Genomic DNA, 20,383 nt, shown 5'->3' on the forward strand with positions numbered 1-20,383 from the left:
TTTTTAAATAAAGATATAGTACATCTATCAATTTTCTTGATATTTGTGTTTGGAAGGTAGAGTTGAGAGCAACATTACTTTTTGGTAGATATTTATGCTAATGGAGTATGATATTTTTCCTCGAAATAATAGAAACACATCAGTCATGCTATATAATGATGCAGTAGCTGGTTTAGGTGAAAAGTGTTGAAGTTCCATTTGAGGGTGAAAAGACCACAGAAAAGAAAAAGAAAAAAAGAGCAAGATACAAAGATGGGAAGTAAAAGAAGCGATGAGGGTTCAAAATGGTTGAAACACTATTGTAGTGATCATCAAATATTGTTAGTAGGTGAGGGTGATTTCTCCTTCTCCCTTTGTCTAGCCAAAGCTTTTGCTTCTGCAACCAACATTGTGGCTTCCTCTCTTGACACTCATGGTTTTTCTTCCTCTCTTTAATCTCTTTTGTTATAAGTTGCAAATAATCAATTTTGGTACCGTGCTTTTTAGTTAGTAGTTTTCACAACATTTAAGTACAAAATGCTTTGACCTAACTTTTGATATTGATAATGCTCTTGGGTTAATGTAGATGATGTTATAAAGAAGTACAGGAATGCAAAGTCAAATATAGATGAACTGAAGAAACTAGGAGCATGTATTTTACATGGAGTTGATGCAACCAAAATGAAATCTCATTCACATTTAAATATGAAGAGCTTTGATCGGGTTATATTCAACTTCCCTCATGCAGGCTTTCATGGGAAGAGGGAAGATAACTTGTCATTGATCAAGTGAGTACTTTTTTTAGTCAAGTAGCCTAGTTGCTAGAATTTTACATATTAACATTGAATAAATGAAATGTCGCAACTCGGGTCCATGCATCTGATATCTTTTTACAACTACGAAGTGAGCTGACTTAATTGGACTCGTGTAACAAACATGCTGATTATATATTGTTGTTAATTTGTCTTGTGTGTGGCCAGTGGCGGATGCACGGATATACATTTGGGGGCTCAAGCCCCCACTAAAAAATTAAATTTTGGTTTAATACTATTATTAAATATTTTTGTCAGCCCCCATAATATTAATTATATATAATAACTCATACTTATTTACATACCAAAAATTATTCACTTAGTCTCAATCTCTTCCTAATTCATATATATATATATATATATATATATATATATATATATATATATATATATATATATATATATATATATATATATATATATATATATATATATATATATATATATATTCTTCATATTTTTCTTTAATATTTAAAGCTTGGATATTTTTATTTCAGGTTCACATCAATTAATTTTTTTATTCAATGACAATTAATATTTAGCTATTAATACATTCACTTGTAACTAATATTTGTTATTAAAAAAATATTTAAAATAACTCACAACTAATAATACTTAGAGATATATGGTTTTTTTACATTAATCGATTTTAATTTTGTCTCATATTTCTCTTAAACAATTAAAAATTTATAAAAAAATGTGTTTTTTTTATTGTTTTTATTTAAAAATATATATTAAATATTTAATTAATTTTGATATCACACTAAGTCAAAATATTATACTTTTTTTTTTTGGCCCCCACCAGGAAAATTTTCTGGATCCGCCACTGTGTGTGGCTTCTGAATTTATACAGGATGCATAAAGATCTTGTGGGTGGTTTCTTCAAGAATGCAAGTAGTATGATTCGGGCTAATGGTGAAATTCATGTGAATCACAAAACTACACATCCCTATACTGTCTGGAACATAGAGAAGCTTGCAGAGGAAAGCTTTCTCAAATTGATGGAGTGTACTGACTTCAAGAAGGAAGATTATCCAGGTTATTACAACAAGAGAGGAGATGGTAATAAATGTGATAAAAGTTTTCCTCTTGGTAGATGCAGCACCTTCAAATTTATCCATCCTAGAAGAACAAATGGTATTGCGCCTTCTGTATCACATTGTGCTAGAAATGAAGTCCAACACAAAGAACAACAAGTCTCTGGAGGCAGAAGCTCAAGGAATTGTTTTGATAGGAGAAGGCTTATTACTTTGAGAGGTGCAAAGCTGAAGTGCCTTGGAGAAGAAGTTTGAATGACAAAATCAATATTGTTGCTGACGAAGGAGTGCCTAAGAGAAGTTTGAAAAGCGAAACCTATGTTATTGAATGGCTATCTTTTTGAAGATGTTTTCTTGCATATAATACAATAGATAGCTCATGATTTTGTCATCAACATTTATACCATATGTTGATCTTTTGAAGGATTTATAAAAACAAACTTTGCATCAATGATACATAATTTCAAAACAGAGCTTCAAATACAAATTCTCGCGATAGGGGCTCATGAAATAGGGGTTATCAGACAAGAGAGACCATGATTTGGATACACATTCAAATCGTTTCAAAGGTTTAATAGATAATTTTGAAAGAATGGATATGTAATTGTTTCCTTGCCTTTGTTGTCTTATTTCCCGCAATCACAGTCAAACTTTATCCATCTTCTTTGGGCTAATTTACTTGCAATTTGAAGATACAACCAGTTGAAAATTAAGCTCAAACGTGAAGTAACAGTATAGTTGCTATTAGGGTATTTTCTTGACTAAGTATAGTTGATAGGGTTAAAAACTCGAGTTTAAAAAGTTGCACCTATTTTTATTATTTCATTTTGGAGTAAATCACCAATTGTTAATAATTGATTATTTGAGGGCTTTCAAAAAAAGAGTCACTTAAATCTCTCCTTAACGTTGTTAACTCTTTTCACGTCACATTCAATTCCTTAAAAAAGTTAATCATATTTTATTTATCTAAAAGAAGAAAAAAATGGAAATAAATATAAAAGGATTATAATCCTGTTTCACTTAAAGTAAATATCACAAAAATATTTAAGTGCACAATAAGTTAAAGAATTTTTTTTAAAGTGATAATGTTTTTCAACAAAAATACTAAAATAATCGTATTTTTATACTATTGTTTAAAATATTTATGTTTCAAATAAAAAATATTTCACGCGCTGAGTTCAAGCCAATTAGATTGGTGGCCCTATTTAACGTTTTAGAATGCAAGTCAGACGAATTGTCACCTCCAATAGGACAATCCAACTAATGCCTAATGTATGCTAAGTCAATTCAATTGGCGTCTACATTGTGATATTCAAAAAGGGGTGCAAATTCATCTGACTCTTACAATTTGTATTTTTTTAATTTTTAATATAATTAAAGTAATTAATTAATTAATTAATTAAAAAATAACTAAATACTAATATTATTTAATTTAAATCAGATTATATGCGACAAAATATTTTACACTAATAATAACAACCTGCTTGATCATACAGTCCATTGGTGCCACACTCCTGAGGTATCCTTTTTTGCAAAGGTCTTTGTTGATTCACCTGCTAAGGTGTATGATATAAGGTCTCTGGAGCATCACCATCACCATTATCCCTAAGAATTTATTTCGCTATTTTTCCTATTTCCTTTGGAAACAATAAAGCGCGGTGACGACTTTCACAAAAAATACGAGCTAAGTCAATCAATGACTTAGTCTCTATTTTTCACCGCTGCACACGCAATGTTGCTGATGTCTGCGAACTCTTCAAGAGTCCATCAGACCTGGCATTTCTTCAATCCATAAGTAAGAACCACGTCTACATAGTTGAGGTTTGAGTGAAACATCCTCACCAACATAAGAAACCTCTCATTAGGTACTTCACAGTTGAAGCGTTTCAATTAAGCATACAAAAATGTGTGAATCAATGAGCTCCCTTAATTCATAGTACTAGTTAAAATTATTTTCTAGATCTTGGGAAGAGAAGAAATCTAAGTAGTATGAGGAGGACCCCTCGGATGTGTGGAATCTCTTTGGTGCCATTGATGATGATGAAGAGAATGAGAAGAATATTTTTTTACTCTAACACTCAACTAAGCACACAAGAGAAGAAAGTATAATAAGATGGGAAGAGAGGAAGAAAAATACCTTTAACTAGCCACTGAATAATCGTTTAGAAATCCCTCATCATTAATTATTCATTAAATGCAGTTGGATGGCAGTTGAGAGGTAGACGTTATGTTCCAATGCAAACAAAATCTTGGAGTTTCTAACACTTTCAGCAGTTTAAAGACTCGAACAAAGAAAATTTGGTAGGTCGAGTGAAGACCTTAGCGTGCAAAATCTTGGAATGCTTTCATTATGGAAAGGTGGTTGGCTCAAGATCAATTCCAGATCTTGTAGAATTGGTAGCTTTGTGTGTTGTGTTCATCAGAAGGAAAATCAAGAATGAGACATGTGTTGTTTCTTAAAGAATTGATGTTAAGTTTCCAATATTGTTTATGATTATCTGTTGTACGAAAACACTATGTATTAATTTGTGAAATAGTGGAAGACCAACGAGGTTTCAATGGATTGAGGAAAATCAAGAATGAGACATGTGTTGTTTCTTAAAGATTTGATGTTAAGTTTCCAATATTGTTTATGATTATCTGTTGTACGAAAACACTATGTATTAATTTGTGAAATAGTGGAAGACCAACGAGGTTTCAATGGATTGCCATTGAAAAATAAATTAGGTGCAAGAGAGGACGACATATTTATTTGCAATTTTAAATTTAAATTCAATCTAAAATAATCTTTTTTATTTTTATTAAAATTTTGAAAAAATATTATGATAACAATCACTAAATTATCTTATGCGGAAAATATTATTTACAATCTTATTAATTAAAGTTGTTAAGTCTTTTCATAAATTTTTAGAGCCAAAATTAAGGTTCTTTTGGTAATTGTACATTTACATTTAACTTTTATTTTATTAGTCATAATTAAGGTTCTTTTAGTAATTGTATATTTTTATTTTATTTTATTATTTATTTACTAAAAATAATCTTTCTTCGACTAACTCTTAATTTTCTCCCACTAACTTTACATTATTTAATTATTATTTTAATAATTTGTATATTCATTTTAATTTTTTTTTATTTATGGTTTTTTGTCCAAAACACATGTCATTGTCTTTTCCTTTCGTTGAGATATTTTTCTATTATTTTTTGTCCGAAACATATCTCATTGTATTTTTCTATCGTTTTGATTTTGTTTCTATCACATACATAGTTTAGCCTTTCACTACACGAAAATGGTTCCCCAGCGACCAGATTTTGTGACGTGGGAAGCATGTGGTAAATAAATCAATGTTCCGACATGGAAAGCACGTCACAATAATATTTTAATACTTAATATACAATATCACGTTACCATCAGGAGATTCAGAGAATATTTATTTAAAAAAAAAGTTTGTGATGTGTGACCAACGTCGCAACATCTAAAATAAAAATGAAAAAACATTGAAATCTGTAAAAGGGCGTTGGTGGGAAGATTTAAAATTTAAAATTTTATGTTGTGACGTGGGAACCACATCGCAACATTTTAACTCTGACTTTGATTTAACTGCTGCAGGTAATGGCAGATGGAAAAGTAAAAGTAAAAGATTGTTGGGGACATAGCGACGTAATACACATGTCGGTATCTTGCGAAATGATTCCCACGTCGGTAAGTATACTATTTATTTCTGAAAAGTAAAAAGCAGATGATGCAGTTAGGCATTAAATAAAATGATAACCGTTGGGGGATGTAGCGACGTGGGGTCCATGTGTGAAACATGCGACGTGATAGCCACGTCGGTATACATAATATTTATTTTTGAAATTTAAATATTATTTAATCTGTTTTTTATTTATTTTGTTAACCATGGTTAACTGGTGCCCTAATCAGGGTTTGCGAGGTTTGTCGTTAGACCATTCATACACTAAAAATTTCTTTTCTTTGTGCAACTTTTCAGGGTTACCCCAGGATCCTCCGACTACGCGCCATATCAATCGAAAAGCTAAGTTTCTGAATCCTTATTTTATTTAATATTGTCTTACTTTTTATTTTACCCTTTTGCCCAAAATAGGGTTTACTTTAAATAGTCAATGAACTGCTCCTACACTCACCCTCTTGTATTTTTCCTTTCATTGATTTTCAGGGTTAATCAATCGGTCAAAGCTCAAACCTTCAGTAACCCTAAAATTCGTTCCTTTTTAATTTCTTCTTTCATTATTACTTGTGTTAAACCTATTGCTCTATGAGGTTTACTTTATTGCTTTTTTCCCCTTCCCCATGGCTATATTATGTAACTGCTCCTGGGTTGTATTGTATGGTCTTGAAGGCACTTAAAACTGTTATGCATTATAACTGCGTGGTTAGTAATTTAGGGCGTGAAAACCTCGAATTGAATTTAGAATAACGAATTTACAAGATAATTATCTGAATTGAATCACATGATTGTGCACCTACACACCTTTTATGGTAACCCCTTTTGTTGCTTGTTGCCTATTGCTTGTTGCCTTGTTGCCTTTTCAGTGCAGAATAGTCAAGTCCCTCGGATACGAGGACGCCTCAGCAAATGTTGCCCCTAGTTCATCACTAAAGATTATAAGTCCTAATGATGCTGCCTTCGGTTCGGTTATATGATCTCGTCCCTAGATTGCCTACGATGAAGTGATAGTCCTTTTCGATTATTGCTGAGGTGTCCTCTTGGTTGCCTAATAATGACTATTCTTATCCTTCCCCTTAGACTACCTGCCCTCTTCATGGCAGGGACAGTCTTATGGCGAACGATAACTGCGACGACCCTTCAACCTCCAAATAAAAGGACTTCCTACCCTCCTATGGTATGGATAGCCCTGAAAGGCTAAAAGAACTCTTTTACAATGTTAAGGTAATTAGCTGCTAACTGCTTGCTCTGATTTAAAACCTTTTCTACTCTTTTCTCAAAAACCTTCAAAAAGCTACGCTTATTTACAAGCTAAAGTCTTATTTCATTTCTAAACATTTTCAAACATTTCAAAAGAGCTAAGCAATTAAGAGCCCATGGAAAACCATGGATGCAAAAGGTGCCTTACACCTTATCTTTGTATAAATTACCCCCCGAACCTAAAATTTCTTTTAAAAGGTTTTTTTCTGTTCTTTTAGCCTTTCTTTAATTTGAATAAAATAAAAGTCGGTGGCGACTCTTGCTTACCGCGACATTTCAATAAACTCAGTTCACCGTATTACAAGTAACTTCATAACAGGCTTGAATACAACACATTGAAACAAACATGGGATGAGAATATATCTTACGAGGGTAAATTATATTGTTTATTTTGGATTTTGGTAAACAACCGTTAGTCGTTCAAAATAGATACTTTGGTGACTTAGAAGATTTAATAGATTGATCCTAGGACATAAGGGTTTAGTTTTTGTTTTAGATTTTCCTATTTGTATGTTTTTTGATGTTGAAGATTAATTTAAAAGTAATGCAAAGAAGGCTTATAAAACAAAATGCAGGAAAAAAAAGGTAATTTTGACTGGAATTTAAATTGAATGAAAATGACTTGAATGTAAATGAGTTAACATTTGAATAAAATATGATGTTTCATACGTACATATTCTCAGGAAACTCTTTCTCTACAACACTTAGATAATTTGAGTTATTTTTAGTTTGATACAATATTGAACACACCAAAATCTAATGCTAATGCCCCTATTTATACTACTTCGACAGTAATGGTAACGAACGGTCTTTTCTGCAGAGGATGATACATTCATGTTTGCATGTATTTTGCCTTTCATAGTTCTCCACGGGTCTTTTCAAAGAATGTATAAGATCAAAATACAGTTATTAGCCTTATTTTGAATTTATCCTTGTGGAACTCACCTTTGAGTTATTCCACAAAACATTCTAAACCCTAGCGTAGCACAATTTTGCCAATATAACAACCTCTTCGCAAAGTCTCAGTCAAAATTACCTAACTTCCCGTCGAAGTCACTGTGTTTACCTCAAATATTTCCTTAAGTTTTATCAGGACATCTCACACCCTCTTGCGTGTCAAGATTACAACTAACAAATCGTCCCCCCAAAAATGTCTTTTTTCGACCGAATGGAGAAAGGGACATTTTTTTAAAAGCTTTCGACACCACAATACTTACTGTTGTGACGTCATGGTCATGATAACCACTTTTCCAAATGTCTCATCAAGACGTGCTATGGTGCAACCTGTTAGAACAAGATTGAGAATCTACGTTCAGAATCTAGTTTTCATGATAACAAGTATATATTTTGTTAGTAACAATTTTATTACTAATGATTTCATTGAGTGTGCAGATATTATGTTGAAAGCCTTATTCATAATGACAGTATCAAAAAATAATATCAGATACATGAAGTTTCAGTAGAAGATCATCATAAGTTCTGAAGGTGCACGCACTAGACAGATAAAAGCAACAACAACAAAGTCGCATGAGAACCTTGAAAGAAGATACAACTTCAGCCTATAAAACGTATAAAATACAAAGCATTCAGTGTCAAGGGAAAATGCCGTTAAAAACATAATCATTAGCTAAACAACTACAACACTTTAATGGAACAACTCCCGAGGTTGATTGAAGAAGCTACCCACATGCAGCTTATTGGAGAAAACAAAAGTAGAAAGCAACACGCAAGCATTTAATGTGCTCTCCAAAGATCAAGATAACAAATACAATCTAAAAGGTACAAATAGAAGAAAGATTCATCATGGAAAGTGTGGTTCGAAAAGATGTAGTGCTCAGAACTGCAAATCACTAAAGTGATTAAAGCTTAAATAGAAGCAATCTGAAACACCATCTTTTTAGAGACTGTCAAACATTGTTCTTAATCTTCTTGAAGAGATGAATAGAAGATCAAAACAAGAAGCAACATGTAAGGATACCTTAGTAATCCGAAGGGATTATCATCATTAATCATAGGCAACTCGAGGGACGAGATCATTTTATCGTAGGCAACTTGATATGACTATGATCTTTATTCTGAAGGGACGATGATGATTTTGAATCGGTCGGCAGCATATGCTAAGGTATCCCTACGCTCGAGGGACTTGACTATTATTCGAAAGGCAACAGAAGAGGGGAAACCCTAAAGGTGAGTGTGTGAACAGTAAAAAAGGAGAGTGTTTTGTTCAGATATTTATCTTGAAGTTAGTGAGCTAACAGTTGATTTTAATCTTTCCATACAATCCTAAGCATACATCTAACCGTTAATATCACAGTTTATAACAGTTTATATGGGTGCAGAAAGTAAAAGCAGAAAAGTAAAAGAATCCTAAGCTATTACATGGCTTTAGGAGAGCAACATAATAACGAGGTGCAGAAGGTAAAAGTCCTAGTTAAAACTATTACAACCTTAGCAGTTACATAATATTGGAAAAGTGCGAGAAAGTAAAGTGAGGGAGAAAAATCCTAATTACTATTACAAACCAAAAGTAGTTACAATTATATTGAAAAAGATGCGCTAATAAATAAATAGCAGATAAATCGTAAAGTCGAGAAAGTTTGAGGAAGGATGTTAAATGAATTAGGGTTAGGAAAATATTTTAAGTTATCATAATTAACCTAAATATAATTATTATTCTAATTGATCTAATTATGTACAAACTTAATCACATTAAAATTAATTAAATTTTGATCGAAAATTTGATTTTAATTGTTAACCTAAAAGAAGATCTAATAAAAAATTAAAGAAACAAATGTTGAAAATTGAAAATCCTGAAAAAAACCTAATTATTTTTATTTTTTATGATTTTATGATAACTAAATCCTACTTAACTAAATTAAACCAAAATTGATTAAATACAAATAATTAAATAAAATGTGAAAGAAAGAAAAAATAAAATTAATTAGTTAGTGGCCTAAATCCTAATCCTAATTAGTAGTTATTTAATTTGATGATTAAATAATTAAAGGGTTAATTGGTTAATTTATTAAATAAATAAAAAAGGAAAGATGAGAAATTCATGATAGAGCAAAAAGTTGTTGGGCGCAGGGTTTGAACCCAGGTTATGAGGATTGCTGGCTCTCACGCTTGGCCAACCAGAATGGAACAATTATCTTCTATTCAAACCAACGAAATAAAATAAATATAAAAAAAGAGGGTTAGTGGTGTGGTCAACAGAAAAGTCAGAGTGGACCCCATGCCATTTGAATGAACCAATCAAAGGTAGCAACAGTGCCACACACGCCAGTCAACAAGTCGCTTTCACTGTTCACCTTCTCCTTTGCGTGGGAGGCCTGATTTTTGCTACAAACTCCCCTAGAATTTAGCTACAATATCGTCGTAGCTACGCCTGCGAGTTTAGAAACCTGCAAAAACCGATTTAAACAAACCAAGAGACAACCCAGATCCATGAAACTTAGCATTGCGAGTTCAATGGTGGCCTTTATTCAGTCTGGAAACGTCTGAACATGCAAGAACGAAGCCCACCCTCGTATATGCCCTAACAATGGCAAATGACTATACCCAGTGGCGGATCCAGGAATTTTTTATGTTGGAGGCAAGCAAAATAATCCATAAATTAATATGTAAGATAATATTTATTTTTAAACATGATATACTTTATATTAAGGTGTATGTTTATTCTTAAATATTTAATAAAACTTATAAAAACAAATTATTAAAATAATTTTCTTTGTCGCAAAACATAAACATACATTTAACAAAAAAAGAAGAAGTGTTTTTAAGGAGTGGATAGAGTAGGTCAACTCGTATTCACTTGTTGGATTAGATGCGAGATGTTGGTCCAAAGTTCAACCGTTAATATTAGTGTTTTTTTTGTATTTTATAAAAATATACAATTGTAAGCCAGTAGTGGATATTTATAAATTAAAAATTGTCTCCAAATAAAAAATGTAAACACATTTGCAAATAAATCTAAATTAATATCATGAAATATTTTAAAATATGAAAAATTAAAATTAACTATATACATATAAAACAATGTCATTTTTCTTTTAAATCGTGAAATATACAAGATGAGTGCTTATGTTATAAAAGATAAGTAATAGTAATAAATAAGTTATGTCTTCTAATTTTTTAAATTTATTTTCTTAAAAGAATTGTTTAAAATAGATAACAATTATTATTATTATTATTACTATTATGAAAATGAGCAAGGTAAAACTTAGTATTAGATATAATGATGTATTCAAACAATGTATTAGATATTTTTTGTAAAAGAAAAAAAAAATGTATATTTTTTTTTTGTGAGCTTGGGGGCAAGGTAGAACTTTTTATCAAATATACTTATTATTTCAAATAACGTATTATATAAATTATGTAATTAATTTTCCTTTGTGGGGGCTTGAGCCCCCTTACCCTTCTACATGCATCCGCCCCTGACTATACCTGCACCAAAACTCTACAACGACTATTCCAATCAACTCTAAACATGATTATGAGTAACTACACATGCATAGAATTGATTTAAATGGCCTGGATCGAAATCTTGAATTTCAAGAATGTTTACAAACAGTGAATGGTTGGTTCGTCACTTTTCCACGTGCTTGGTGCCTGTGTTTTGGGTTGGATATAAGCTCTTTGAGTCTTCAGGAGCTTAATGGGATGAGTGTTTGATCTTGAAGATGGCTGGAGAAAGGAACGAGTTTTCACTTTTTCTTTGAATTTTGTAATTTGGAACTCTGCTCTTTTTCAATTTTCATCCCCCTTGGTCTCCTTTTGTTGTGTATCTATATCACAATAAATTAGGGTAAAACTTATGGAAAGAATCAAGCCCTTTGATTGAAAAATATTTAACTTTATTCTTGTACCAAAACTTTCTAATTTGAGCTCCCTCCTATTTTATGCATATTTCTCATGCATTCTTGGCCATTGGATTATGTTTGGATCTGATTTGAATTAATGAAAAAGAGAATGATCATTGTATACTTATTTTAGGATTTTACTTGATTTTTATTTGAAATTAATTGAATAGAATCAAATATAAATAAAACAATATCACAAAAATGATTATATTTGACTAATAGAACTCTCTTGGGCTTATTATCACGTGGATAGCTCAAACACTAAGGCCCGTTTGAATATAATCCAAGATTGCTCAATATTGGCTTCATGACTTTTCTCAGAAATAGCTCAACTTCAACAATCACTACAACATTTAGGCTCTCTCGCAACAATTAGAAAACGTTGCCAAAACTTTAAAAAACGTTGCCTAAAGGAATAGGGGAAGTTTTCTAGGCGTCTCCTGTGCGAGCTTTGCCTATTCTCTAAGGCGATGTTTTTTCTCGTTCTTTTGGCACGCTTTTTAAAAATGTTGCCTAAACCAAAGGAATAGGGGACGATTATCTGTAGCCTCTAAGGCGACGCTTTTTCATATTCTTTGGGTACGCTTTTTAATAATGTCGCCTAAACCAAAAGAATAGGGGACGATTATTTGTGTCCTATTAGGCAACATTTTTTAAGTGTTGCCAGATGCGGTTACAATTAATAATTGTTGCCTTAAATTTGAACAAGGAGGAACGTTTTGAAGTGTTGCCATAGCTTATTGGCTGTTCTTTTACATTATCCATATAAAATATACAATTTTTTTGATTATTTTCTAATTAATATAATCGATGATGACTGGCTTCAAAAAAATGTCGATAATAACTTAAACAAGATCAAATTTAACCATACATCAACAAAAGATAAATTATAATAAAATCTAATTCAAACATTAATTCAAGATAGTAGCAAATATTTAAAATTCTCAATGTAACAATACTTATAATAATAAGTTTAATACTTTGAAGTATGAACCTAGCAAAATAACCAAAAACATAATTCAACAAAACAACAAAAAACAAGTTAAAGTTTAATGCTTTCAACTACAAAAGAAAAAAAGACATCATCCAACTCATTCAAGTTTGTCTTCTTGGAATTCACCATCCACGTCCTTTTGAAATTCGTCACACATGTCATCTTCCAGAAATTCTTCATCTACGTCTTCCTCTTGAAATTCACCATCTGTATCGTCCTCTAGAAATTCATCATCTATATCTATGTCATCCTCTTATAATTCATCATCTAGATATGTGTCGTCCTCTTGAAATTCGTCACCTACAACGTCCTCTTGAAATCCATCATCTATGTCGTCCTCTTGAATTTCATTATCTATGTCGCCCTCTTGAATTTCATCATTGATATCGTCATTTTCAACATCTTCATTGATACCTTGCTGCATAAGAAAATAAAAACAAAATACATCAACAAGAGTTAAACCTCCCATGTATACTCTATTATATGTTATTATAAATATCTATTGTTGTAATACTCTGAATATCTATAAATTTATATTGTTGATATGGTCTGAATCACAGGAATATGGACCACGTTGATATCAAATTAAATAAATAAAACCTATATTAATCTAATTCATATTTATAGATCCATATAACCTGTGTACAATATCTAGATGACAGAGAAGTTTTCCAACAGAGTATATTTATTTATAATTTTAAGGGCTTATCACAAAATATGGTATCATATCAATGTGGCCCATATTCACTCCATACAACCAGAGTATGAATCTAGTGGTAACATAAAATTTACTAGACTCTGAATACTTTTAAATCAATAATATGGGTATGTATGGTTACATTTCCATGACACGGAGGATGAGTTGATGTAAAGGAATGCAATTGTTGTGTCATATCCTTTAGGGAGCTGTTAGCGTCTCAATGAGACAATCCTAACAAATTTTCGATTGACTCCATATTAATTTGAGGATTGCATTGTTGTATTACGGTCTTAAAAGCATTTTGCAATCTATCAATCTGATCTTTCATGCAGTCAATACACATGCATTCCTTGGAAAAATCTTGCTTTATTTTTCTTTATGCTTCAAATGTTGATTGTATATAGGAAAGAGAAAAAAACACATTTTAAAGAAAAAAAAGAAAGAGAAAATATAGATATAGGGTGTCAGAATTTTCCTATCACATAGCCATGTGCTCTTAATTTGGTTTTAAATTAGTGAGATTAATCATCTCTCTTTTGTTAACAATTCTAACTGTTTATCCTAAAAAATGATCATTATTTAGTGAAGGTGAAATAGAAAGAAAACTATCTAATATTTTTTTATAAAAAAACTCTTCTATTATTGCAGGAAAGGAAAATGTTAACTTATGAGTATAAATGTTTATATGAGAATATGGTGGTGTTCAATTGTCTCCTCTGTTTATAAAGTTCATGGAAACTCTCCACAATAAATACTCTTTCTAGCCTTTCATAGAAACAAAAGTTTTCTTAGTTTAAAATAAATTAGTATTATTGTTTTATTAAAAAAAATTATAAAAGAATATATCTAAGATAAAACTACTAATGTATATTAGGTATCCTTTAAATTATTAACTAAAATACAAGCTGAAACAAAATCAAAACAGAAGCAAACATTTTAATTTTTTAAGGAAGCTAAATCAAAATATAATATCTTAAGCATGTATGAAACATATAAGCAAAGAAGTTTAAAAACTTACCTAAGCACACCAAAGAAGTAAGAACGCAGCAACGCCGAATACTATTGAAAACGAGGCTGCAACCATTTGTTCAAAGAAGTTAATAAACTTAAGCTATGTGACTTGTGAAAAACGGCGCTGCTAGTCGATAGTATTTTGCTCAAAAAAATTAATAGACAAAATATCAATGATACATGGGGAATTCTACTTAACCTTAATTGAGTCTTCCATGTTCATGTATGCTCCATTTGAAAAAGATGACCTTTGATTGACTTTCAAAAGGACCTGTAATGTTTTAGCTCATATCTCTCAAATGATGCATTTCCTGGTCTTGAGCCCAACATCAAAGTTGTATAGAGTTGAATTTCCTTGAGAATGAGCTTTGGTTGAACAATTTCTGACGAACCATGTGAGAGTTATGCCCAGTCAAAGTTCAGTTGATTTTCTCTTGAAAACCCTAATTTAGAAACTCAGACTTTTGATGATTTCTGAGATTTCCTTGATGAATCATGATCAACTCCTGATAAAATGATGAATTTAAATTCAAAATATTGATGTTGACAAAAAATCAGGAGTTTTGACTGTGATTTGACCATAGTTGACTTTTAGGTCAAACTAGTCGACCGTTGCCCTTTTGAGCCATTGGCTGAGCAATCTTGTGAATCAACGCTTGAAAATTGATACGGGGATTCTTTGAAGCATATAGGAAGCCATGAAGTCCACTTGAGGTGTCAAAATCTAATTTTACCTTGAGAGAAGCAAAACCCTAATTGTGGGTTGATTGCTTAGGAGAGAGATAGTCATGCCTATTCCTTGTGTAGCCTTGAGCATATGATGATCACATGTGCCTGAGGAGATTTCTTGGGAAAATATACCTTGAAACCTGGAGGGCAAATTTTGGGGTATGACAATATGTTTATGTTTATGCTATTTTTATTTTGTCCACTTGGACCATACTTTATTTTAAGCTTAAAACATTAATAATCAACTTAACCATAAAAGTCTTAAAGTGGATCTGGACTTTGGTTACCTTACCCAAAGATTGGAGGATGAACTTAGAATTGTGATCTTGACCTTGACACTTTAGAGATTCATCTGGGTCCTTGTTATTTTAATCATATTATGTTAATTTGTATGAAAGTCCTTGGAGTTCACTCCAAGGCATTGGGTTATTTTCTTTTTGTGTATGCAGGTGATTCTTTGAAAGTCCTTAATGGTTAATTCCAAGGCATTGTGATAAGGAATTCATCTGAGCGCAGTTGTTACCCTGCTCAATTTTCAAGTTCTCATGATGTTATTTCCAAGGCTTTGTGCAAAGTTGTATAAGAAGATATCAAGTTCATCTGGATCCCCAGTCGGTATTATGATGGTTTAGTTATAGTAGTCCAAAGGATGAGAAATCTACATTGACTCTTAATGTCAAGTGTTGGCTTCTTATTTGGTTAGATCGTTCTTTTCGTTAGCTTTTACTTTATTCTTTAGGATAGCCTCTTCATCTCCTTCCCCCTTCTTAGATTTTTAAAATCTGCTCCCTTTTTCCATGTTTGCAAACTCTTTTAAAAATCTTTAAAAATATTTTTTCCCTTAGTGGCTTTTCTTTCAAAGTTTAGACATGATTAATTGTTGTGGTGAGATGTAAATCCCTAAAGTCTTGATATTGATTTATATGATGGAACTTTTTCCACATCAAGGAGTTAGTGGCATACTTGTTGATTTTATCCAAGTTGGAGCACTTCCTTCATTTGTGATGCAAAGGGTCCATTTGTTCTCATGTTCCTGATAATTGGCTGAGTATTCTCTTCTATGACGATAAAGTGTCTATCCAATTTTTAAAACCTTTTTTCCCTTTAAGTGGAACTACATTTGCTCTGATTTCTCCATTGCACTAAGGAGGTATGTAGGCACAAGATGTAATGTCTTTCCGAGCTTATTTTAAAAATCAAACAAACCCTTTTCTTTTGCACTAATAAACACAAATTTTTAAAAAGGTTCCTGTGGAGTACCACAGATATGAGGGGTGCTAACACCTTCCCCTTGTATAATCAACACCCGTACCTAATAACTCTATTTTGTTGTTTTTATTTAAAAACTTCTTTATGTTTATTTCACTCTTTTCCCATTTCCTTTGGAAACAATAAACCGCAGTGGAAACTTTCACTGAAATAATGAGTCAAATCAACCAATGGCTTTGATCTCAAATTTTCCCCGCTACAATTAGGGACTTTAAAAAATTATGGTTTTGAGACTCAAGTTATTCTAATTTTTCTGGTTTGGTGAAAGATTGTTGAAAAATGTTACTTTCTTTCTAGTGATTTGTGAAAACGAAAAATGCGAAAAAAGTAAATAACACAAAGATGTATCCAGGTTCCCCTCACAATCCGAGAGTATTCCAGTCCCCTTTCAACACGAAAAAATATTTTACTATTATTAGAACTTAAACAAGACCAACAAAATCACCAAGAACAATCTTATTATGATTACCCAAGTTGAAATGAGAATAATCCTCTAAAACTCAACTCTCTTGGTTCCAACAATCCTGGATAACAAGGAACAAACCAAAAAAGTAGAACAAGAAAACAATCCTGGATAACAAGGAACAAACCAAAAAAGTAGAACAAGAAAACAATCATTTCCTTTATACTCTCTTGTTTTTAACAATTCTGGACAATAAGGAATTACAACCACATCTAGAAATTATTTGAGTAATATCTCTTCCAAAAAATAAATTTATAAAGATAAATTAGTACTCAAGTGTTTATGAATGATGGAGGAATTTTTCTAGATTGATATGAAAAACAAATGCAGAAAAATTCTCAATGGAAGTTGAAGTATCAAAACACTTGTTTGAAATTTGAATGAATAAAATGATGTTGAGTTGTAATGGAAGATGTGAGTTTGTAATTTGAAATTTCATATATTTATAGGAGAGCATAACACCTTTAGAAATCAAGGTGAAATCATGAAAAAGTTTATGAAAAATTTGAAGAAAGCTTATAACAATACTTATGGATTATGTGTAAAAAATATACTCACATATCGCATAGAAAGTTGAACCTATAATTCTCAGGATCAGATTTAATTCCCCATCAAATGAGTAAATAATAGTATTTTTATTTTGAAACAAATTATTTTATAAATAAAATATCTGTTTTTAAATAAAGATATAGTACATCTATCAATTTTCTTGATATTTGTGTTTGGAAGGTAGAGTTGAGAGCAACATTACTTTTTGGTAGATATTTATGCTAATGGAGTATGATATTTTTCCTCGAAATAATAGAAACACATCAGTCATGCTATATAATGATGCAGTAGCTGGTTTAGGTGAAAAGTGTTGAAGTTCCATTTGAGGGTGAAAAGACCACAGAAAAGAAAAAGAAAAAAAGAGCAAGATACAAAGATGGGAAGTAAAAGAAGCGATGAGGGTTCAAAATGGTTGAAACACTATTGTAGTGATCATCAAATATTGTTAGTGGGCGAGGGTGATTTCTCCTTCTCCCTTTGTCTAGCTTCTTCTCTTGACACTCATGGTTTTTCTTCCTCTATTCTATCTCTTTATGTATAAGTTGCAAATAATCAATTTTGGTACCGTGCTTTTTAGTTAGTAGTTTTCACAACATTTAAGTACAAAATGCTTTGACCTAACTTTTATCATTGATAATGCTCTTGGGTTAATGTAGATGATGTCATAAAGAAGTACAGGAATGCAAAGTCAAATATAGATGAACTGAAGAAACTAGGAGCATGTATTTTACATGGAGTTGATGCAACCAAAATGAAATATCATTCACATTTAAATAGGAAGAGCTTTGATCGTGTTATATTCAACTTCCCTCATGCAGGCTTTCATGGGAAGAGGGAAGATAACTTGTCATTGATCAAGTGAGTACTTTTTTTAGTCAAGTAGCCTAGTTGCTAGAATTTTACATATTAACATTGAATAAATGAAATGTCGCAACTCGGGTCTATGCATCTGATGTCTCTATACAACTACCAAGTGAGCTGACTTAATTGGACTCGTGTGTGTGGCTTCTGAATTTATACAGGATGCATAAAGATCTTGTGGGTGGTTTCTTCAAGAATGCAAGTAGTATGATTCGGGCTAATTGTGAAATTCATGTGAATCACAAAACTACACATCCCTATACTAAGTGGAACATAGAGAAGCTTGCAGAGGAAAGCTTTCTCAAATTGATGGAGTGTACTGACTTCAAGAAGGAAGATTATCCAGGTTATTACAACAAAAGAGGAGATGGTAATAGATGTGATAAAAGTTTTCCTCTTAGTAGATGCAGCACCTTCAAATTTATCCATCTTAGAAGAACAAATGGTATTGCGCCTTCTGTATCACATTGTGCTAGAAATGAAGTCCAACACAAAGAACAACAAGTCTCTGGAGGCAGAAGCTCAAGGAATTGTTTTGATAGGGGAAGGCTTATTACTTTGAGAGGTGCAACGCTGAAGTGCCTTGGAGAAGAAGTTTGAATGACAAAATCAATATTGTTGCTGATGAAGGAGTGCCTAAGAGAAGTTTGAAAAGCGAAACCTATGTTGTTGAATGGCTATCTTTTTGAAGATGTTTTGTTGCATATAATACAATAGATAGCTCATGATTTTGTCATCAACATTTATACCATATGTTGATCTTTAGTAGGATTTATAAAAACAAACTTTGCATCAATGATACATAATTTCAAAACAGAACTTCAAATACAAATTCTCGCGATAGGGGCTCATGAAATAGGGGTTATCAGACAAGAGAGACCATGATTTGGATACACATTCAAATCGTTTCAAAGGTTTAATAGATAATTTTGAAAGAATGGATATGTAATTGTTTCCTTGCCTTTGTTGTCTTATTTCCCGCAATCACAGTCAAACTTTATCCATCTTCTTTGGGCTAATTTACTTGCAATTTGAAGATACAACCAGTTGAAAATTAAGCTCAAACGTGAAGTAATAGTATAGTTGCTATTAGGGTATTTTCTTGACTAAGTATAGTTGATAGGGTTAAAAACTCGAGTTTAAAAAGTTGCACCTATTTTTATTATTTCATTTTGGAGTAAATCACCAATTGTTAATAATTGATTATTTGAGGGCTTTCAAAAAAAGAGTCACTTAAATCTCTCCTTAACGTTGTTAACTCTTTTCACGTCACATTCAATTCCTTAAAAAAGTTAATCATATTTTATTTATCTAAAAGAAGAAAAAAATGGAAATAAATATAAAAGGATTATAATCCTGTTTCACTTAAAATAAATATCACAAAAATATTTAAGTGCACAATAAGTTAAAGAATTTTTTTTAAAGTGATAATGTTTTTCAACAAAAATACTAAAATAATCGTATTTTTATACTATTGTTTAAAATATTTATGTTTCAAATAAAAAATATTTCACGCGCTGAGTTCAAGCCAATTAGATTGGTGGCCCTATTTAACGTTTTAGAATGCAAGTCAGACGAATTGTCTCCTCCAATAGGACAATCCAACTAATGCCTAATGTATGCTAAGTCAATTCAATTGGCGTCTACATTATGATATTCAAAAAGGGGCGCAAATTCATCTGACTCTTACAATTTGTATTTTTTTAATTTTTAATATGATTAAAGTAATTAATTAATTAATTAAAAAATGACTAAATACTAATATTATTTAATTTAAATCAGATTATATGCGACAAAATATTTTACACTAATGATAACAACCTGCTTGATCATACAGTCCATTGGTGCCACACTCCTGAGGTATCCTTTTTTGCAAAGGTCTTTGTTGATTCACCTGCTAAGGTGTATGATATAAGGTCTCTAGAGCATCACCATCACCATTATCCCTAAGAATTTATTTCGCTATTTTTCCTATTTCCTTTGGAAACAATAAAGCGCAGTGACGACTTTCACAAAAAATACGAGCTAAGTCAATCAATGACTTAGTCTCTATTTTTCACCGCTGCACACGCAATGTTGCTGAGGTCTGCGAACTCTTCAAGAGTCCATCAGACCTGGCATTTCTTCAATCCATAAGTAAGAACCACGTCTACATAGTTGAGGTTTGAGTG

At 31.7% G+C, this 20,383-nt stretch overlaps 2 protein-coding genes across 2 annotated transcripts; both read left to right on the top strand.

The window, feature by feature from the left end:
- The first annotated feature begins 252 nt into the window (after window positions 1–252).
- LOC131658701 (heavy metal-associated isoprenylated plant protein 41-like) lies at window positions 253–2,083 on the top strand. Its single transcript, XM_058927969.1, has 3 exons — window positions 253–415; window positions 566–767; window positions 1,645–2,083. Exons 1-3 carry the CDS (start codon window positions 253–255, stop codon window positions 2,081–2,083), a joined length of 804 nt encoding a protein of 267 aa, XP_058783952.1.
- A 15,644-nt stretch (window positions 2,084–17,727) lies between these two features.
- Window positions 17,728–18,812, top strand: LOC131658702 (heavy metal-associated isoprenylated plant protein 41-like). Its single transcript, XM_058927970.1, has 3 exons — window positions 17,728–17,857; window positions 18,008–18,209; window positions 18,374–18,812. Exons 1-3 carry the CDS (start codon window positions 17,728–17,730, stop codon window positions 18,810–18,812), a joined length of 771 nt encoding a protein of 256 aa, XP_058783953.1.
- The last annotated feature ends 1,571 nt before the right edge of the window (window positions 18,813–20,383 follow it).

Source organism: Vicia villosa, linkage group LG3 (genome assembly GCF_029867415.1).
Source record: "Vicia villosa cultivar HV-30 ecotype Madison, WI linkage group LG3, Vvil1.0, whole genome shotgun sequence".
Taxonomy (NCBI): Eukaryota; Viridiplantae; Streptophyta; class Magnoliopsida; order Fabales; family Fabaceae; genus Vicia; species Vicia villosa.

What these genes read in the sequence shown, in the direction of transcription:
- LOC131658701 (XM_058927969.1), top strand. Translation starts at nt 253, where the DNA reads ATGGGAAGTAAAAGAAGCGATGAGGGTTCAAAATGGTTGAAACACTAT. An exon ending in TTCCTCTCTTGACACTCATG is followed by an intron (nt 416 to 565) that starts GTTTTTCTTCCT and finishes GGGTTAATGTAG; the next exon opens with ATGATGTTATAAAGAAGTAC. An exon ending in GATAACTTGTCATTGATCAA is followed by an intron (nt 768 to 1,644) that starts GTGAGTACTTTT and finishes GAATTTATACAG; the next exon opens with GATGCATAAAGATCTTGTGG.
- LOC131658702 (XM_058927970.1), top strand. Translation starts at nt 17,728, where the DNA reads ATGGGAAGTAAAAGAAGCGATGAGGGTTCAAAATGGTTGAAACACTAT. An exon ending in TTCTTCTCTTGACACTCATG is followed by an intron (nt 17,858 to 18,007) that starts GTTTTTCTTCCT and finishes GGGTTAATGTAG; the next exon opens with ATGATGTCATAAAGAAGTAC. An exon ending in GATAACTTGTCATTGATCAA is followed by an intron (nt 18,210 to 18,373) that starts GTGAGTACTTTT and finishes GAATTTATACAG; the next exon opens with GATGCATAAAGATCTTGTGG.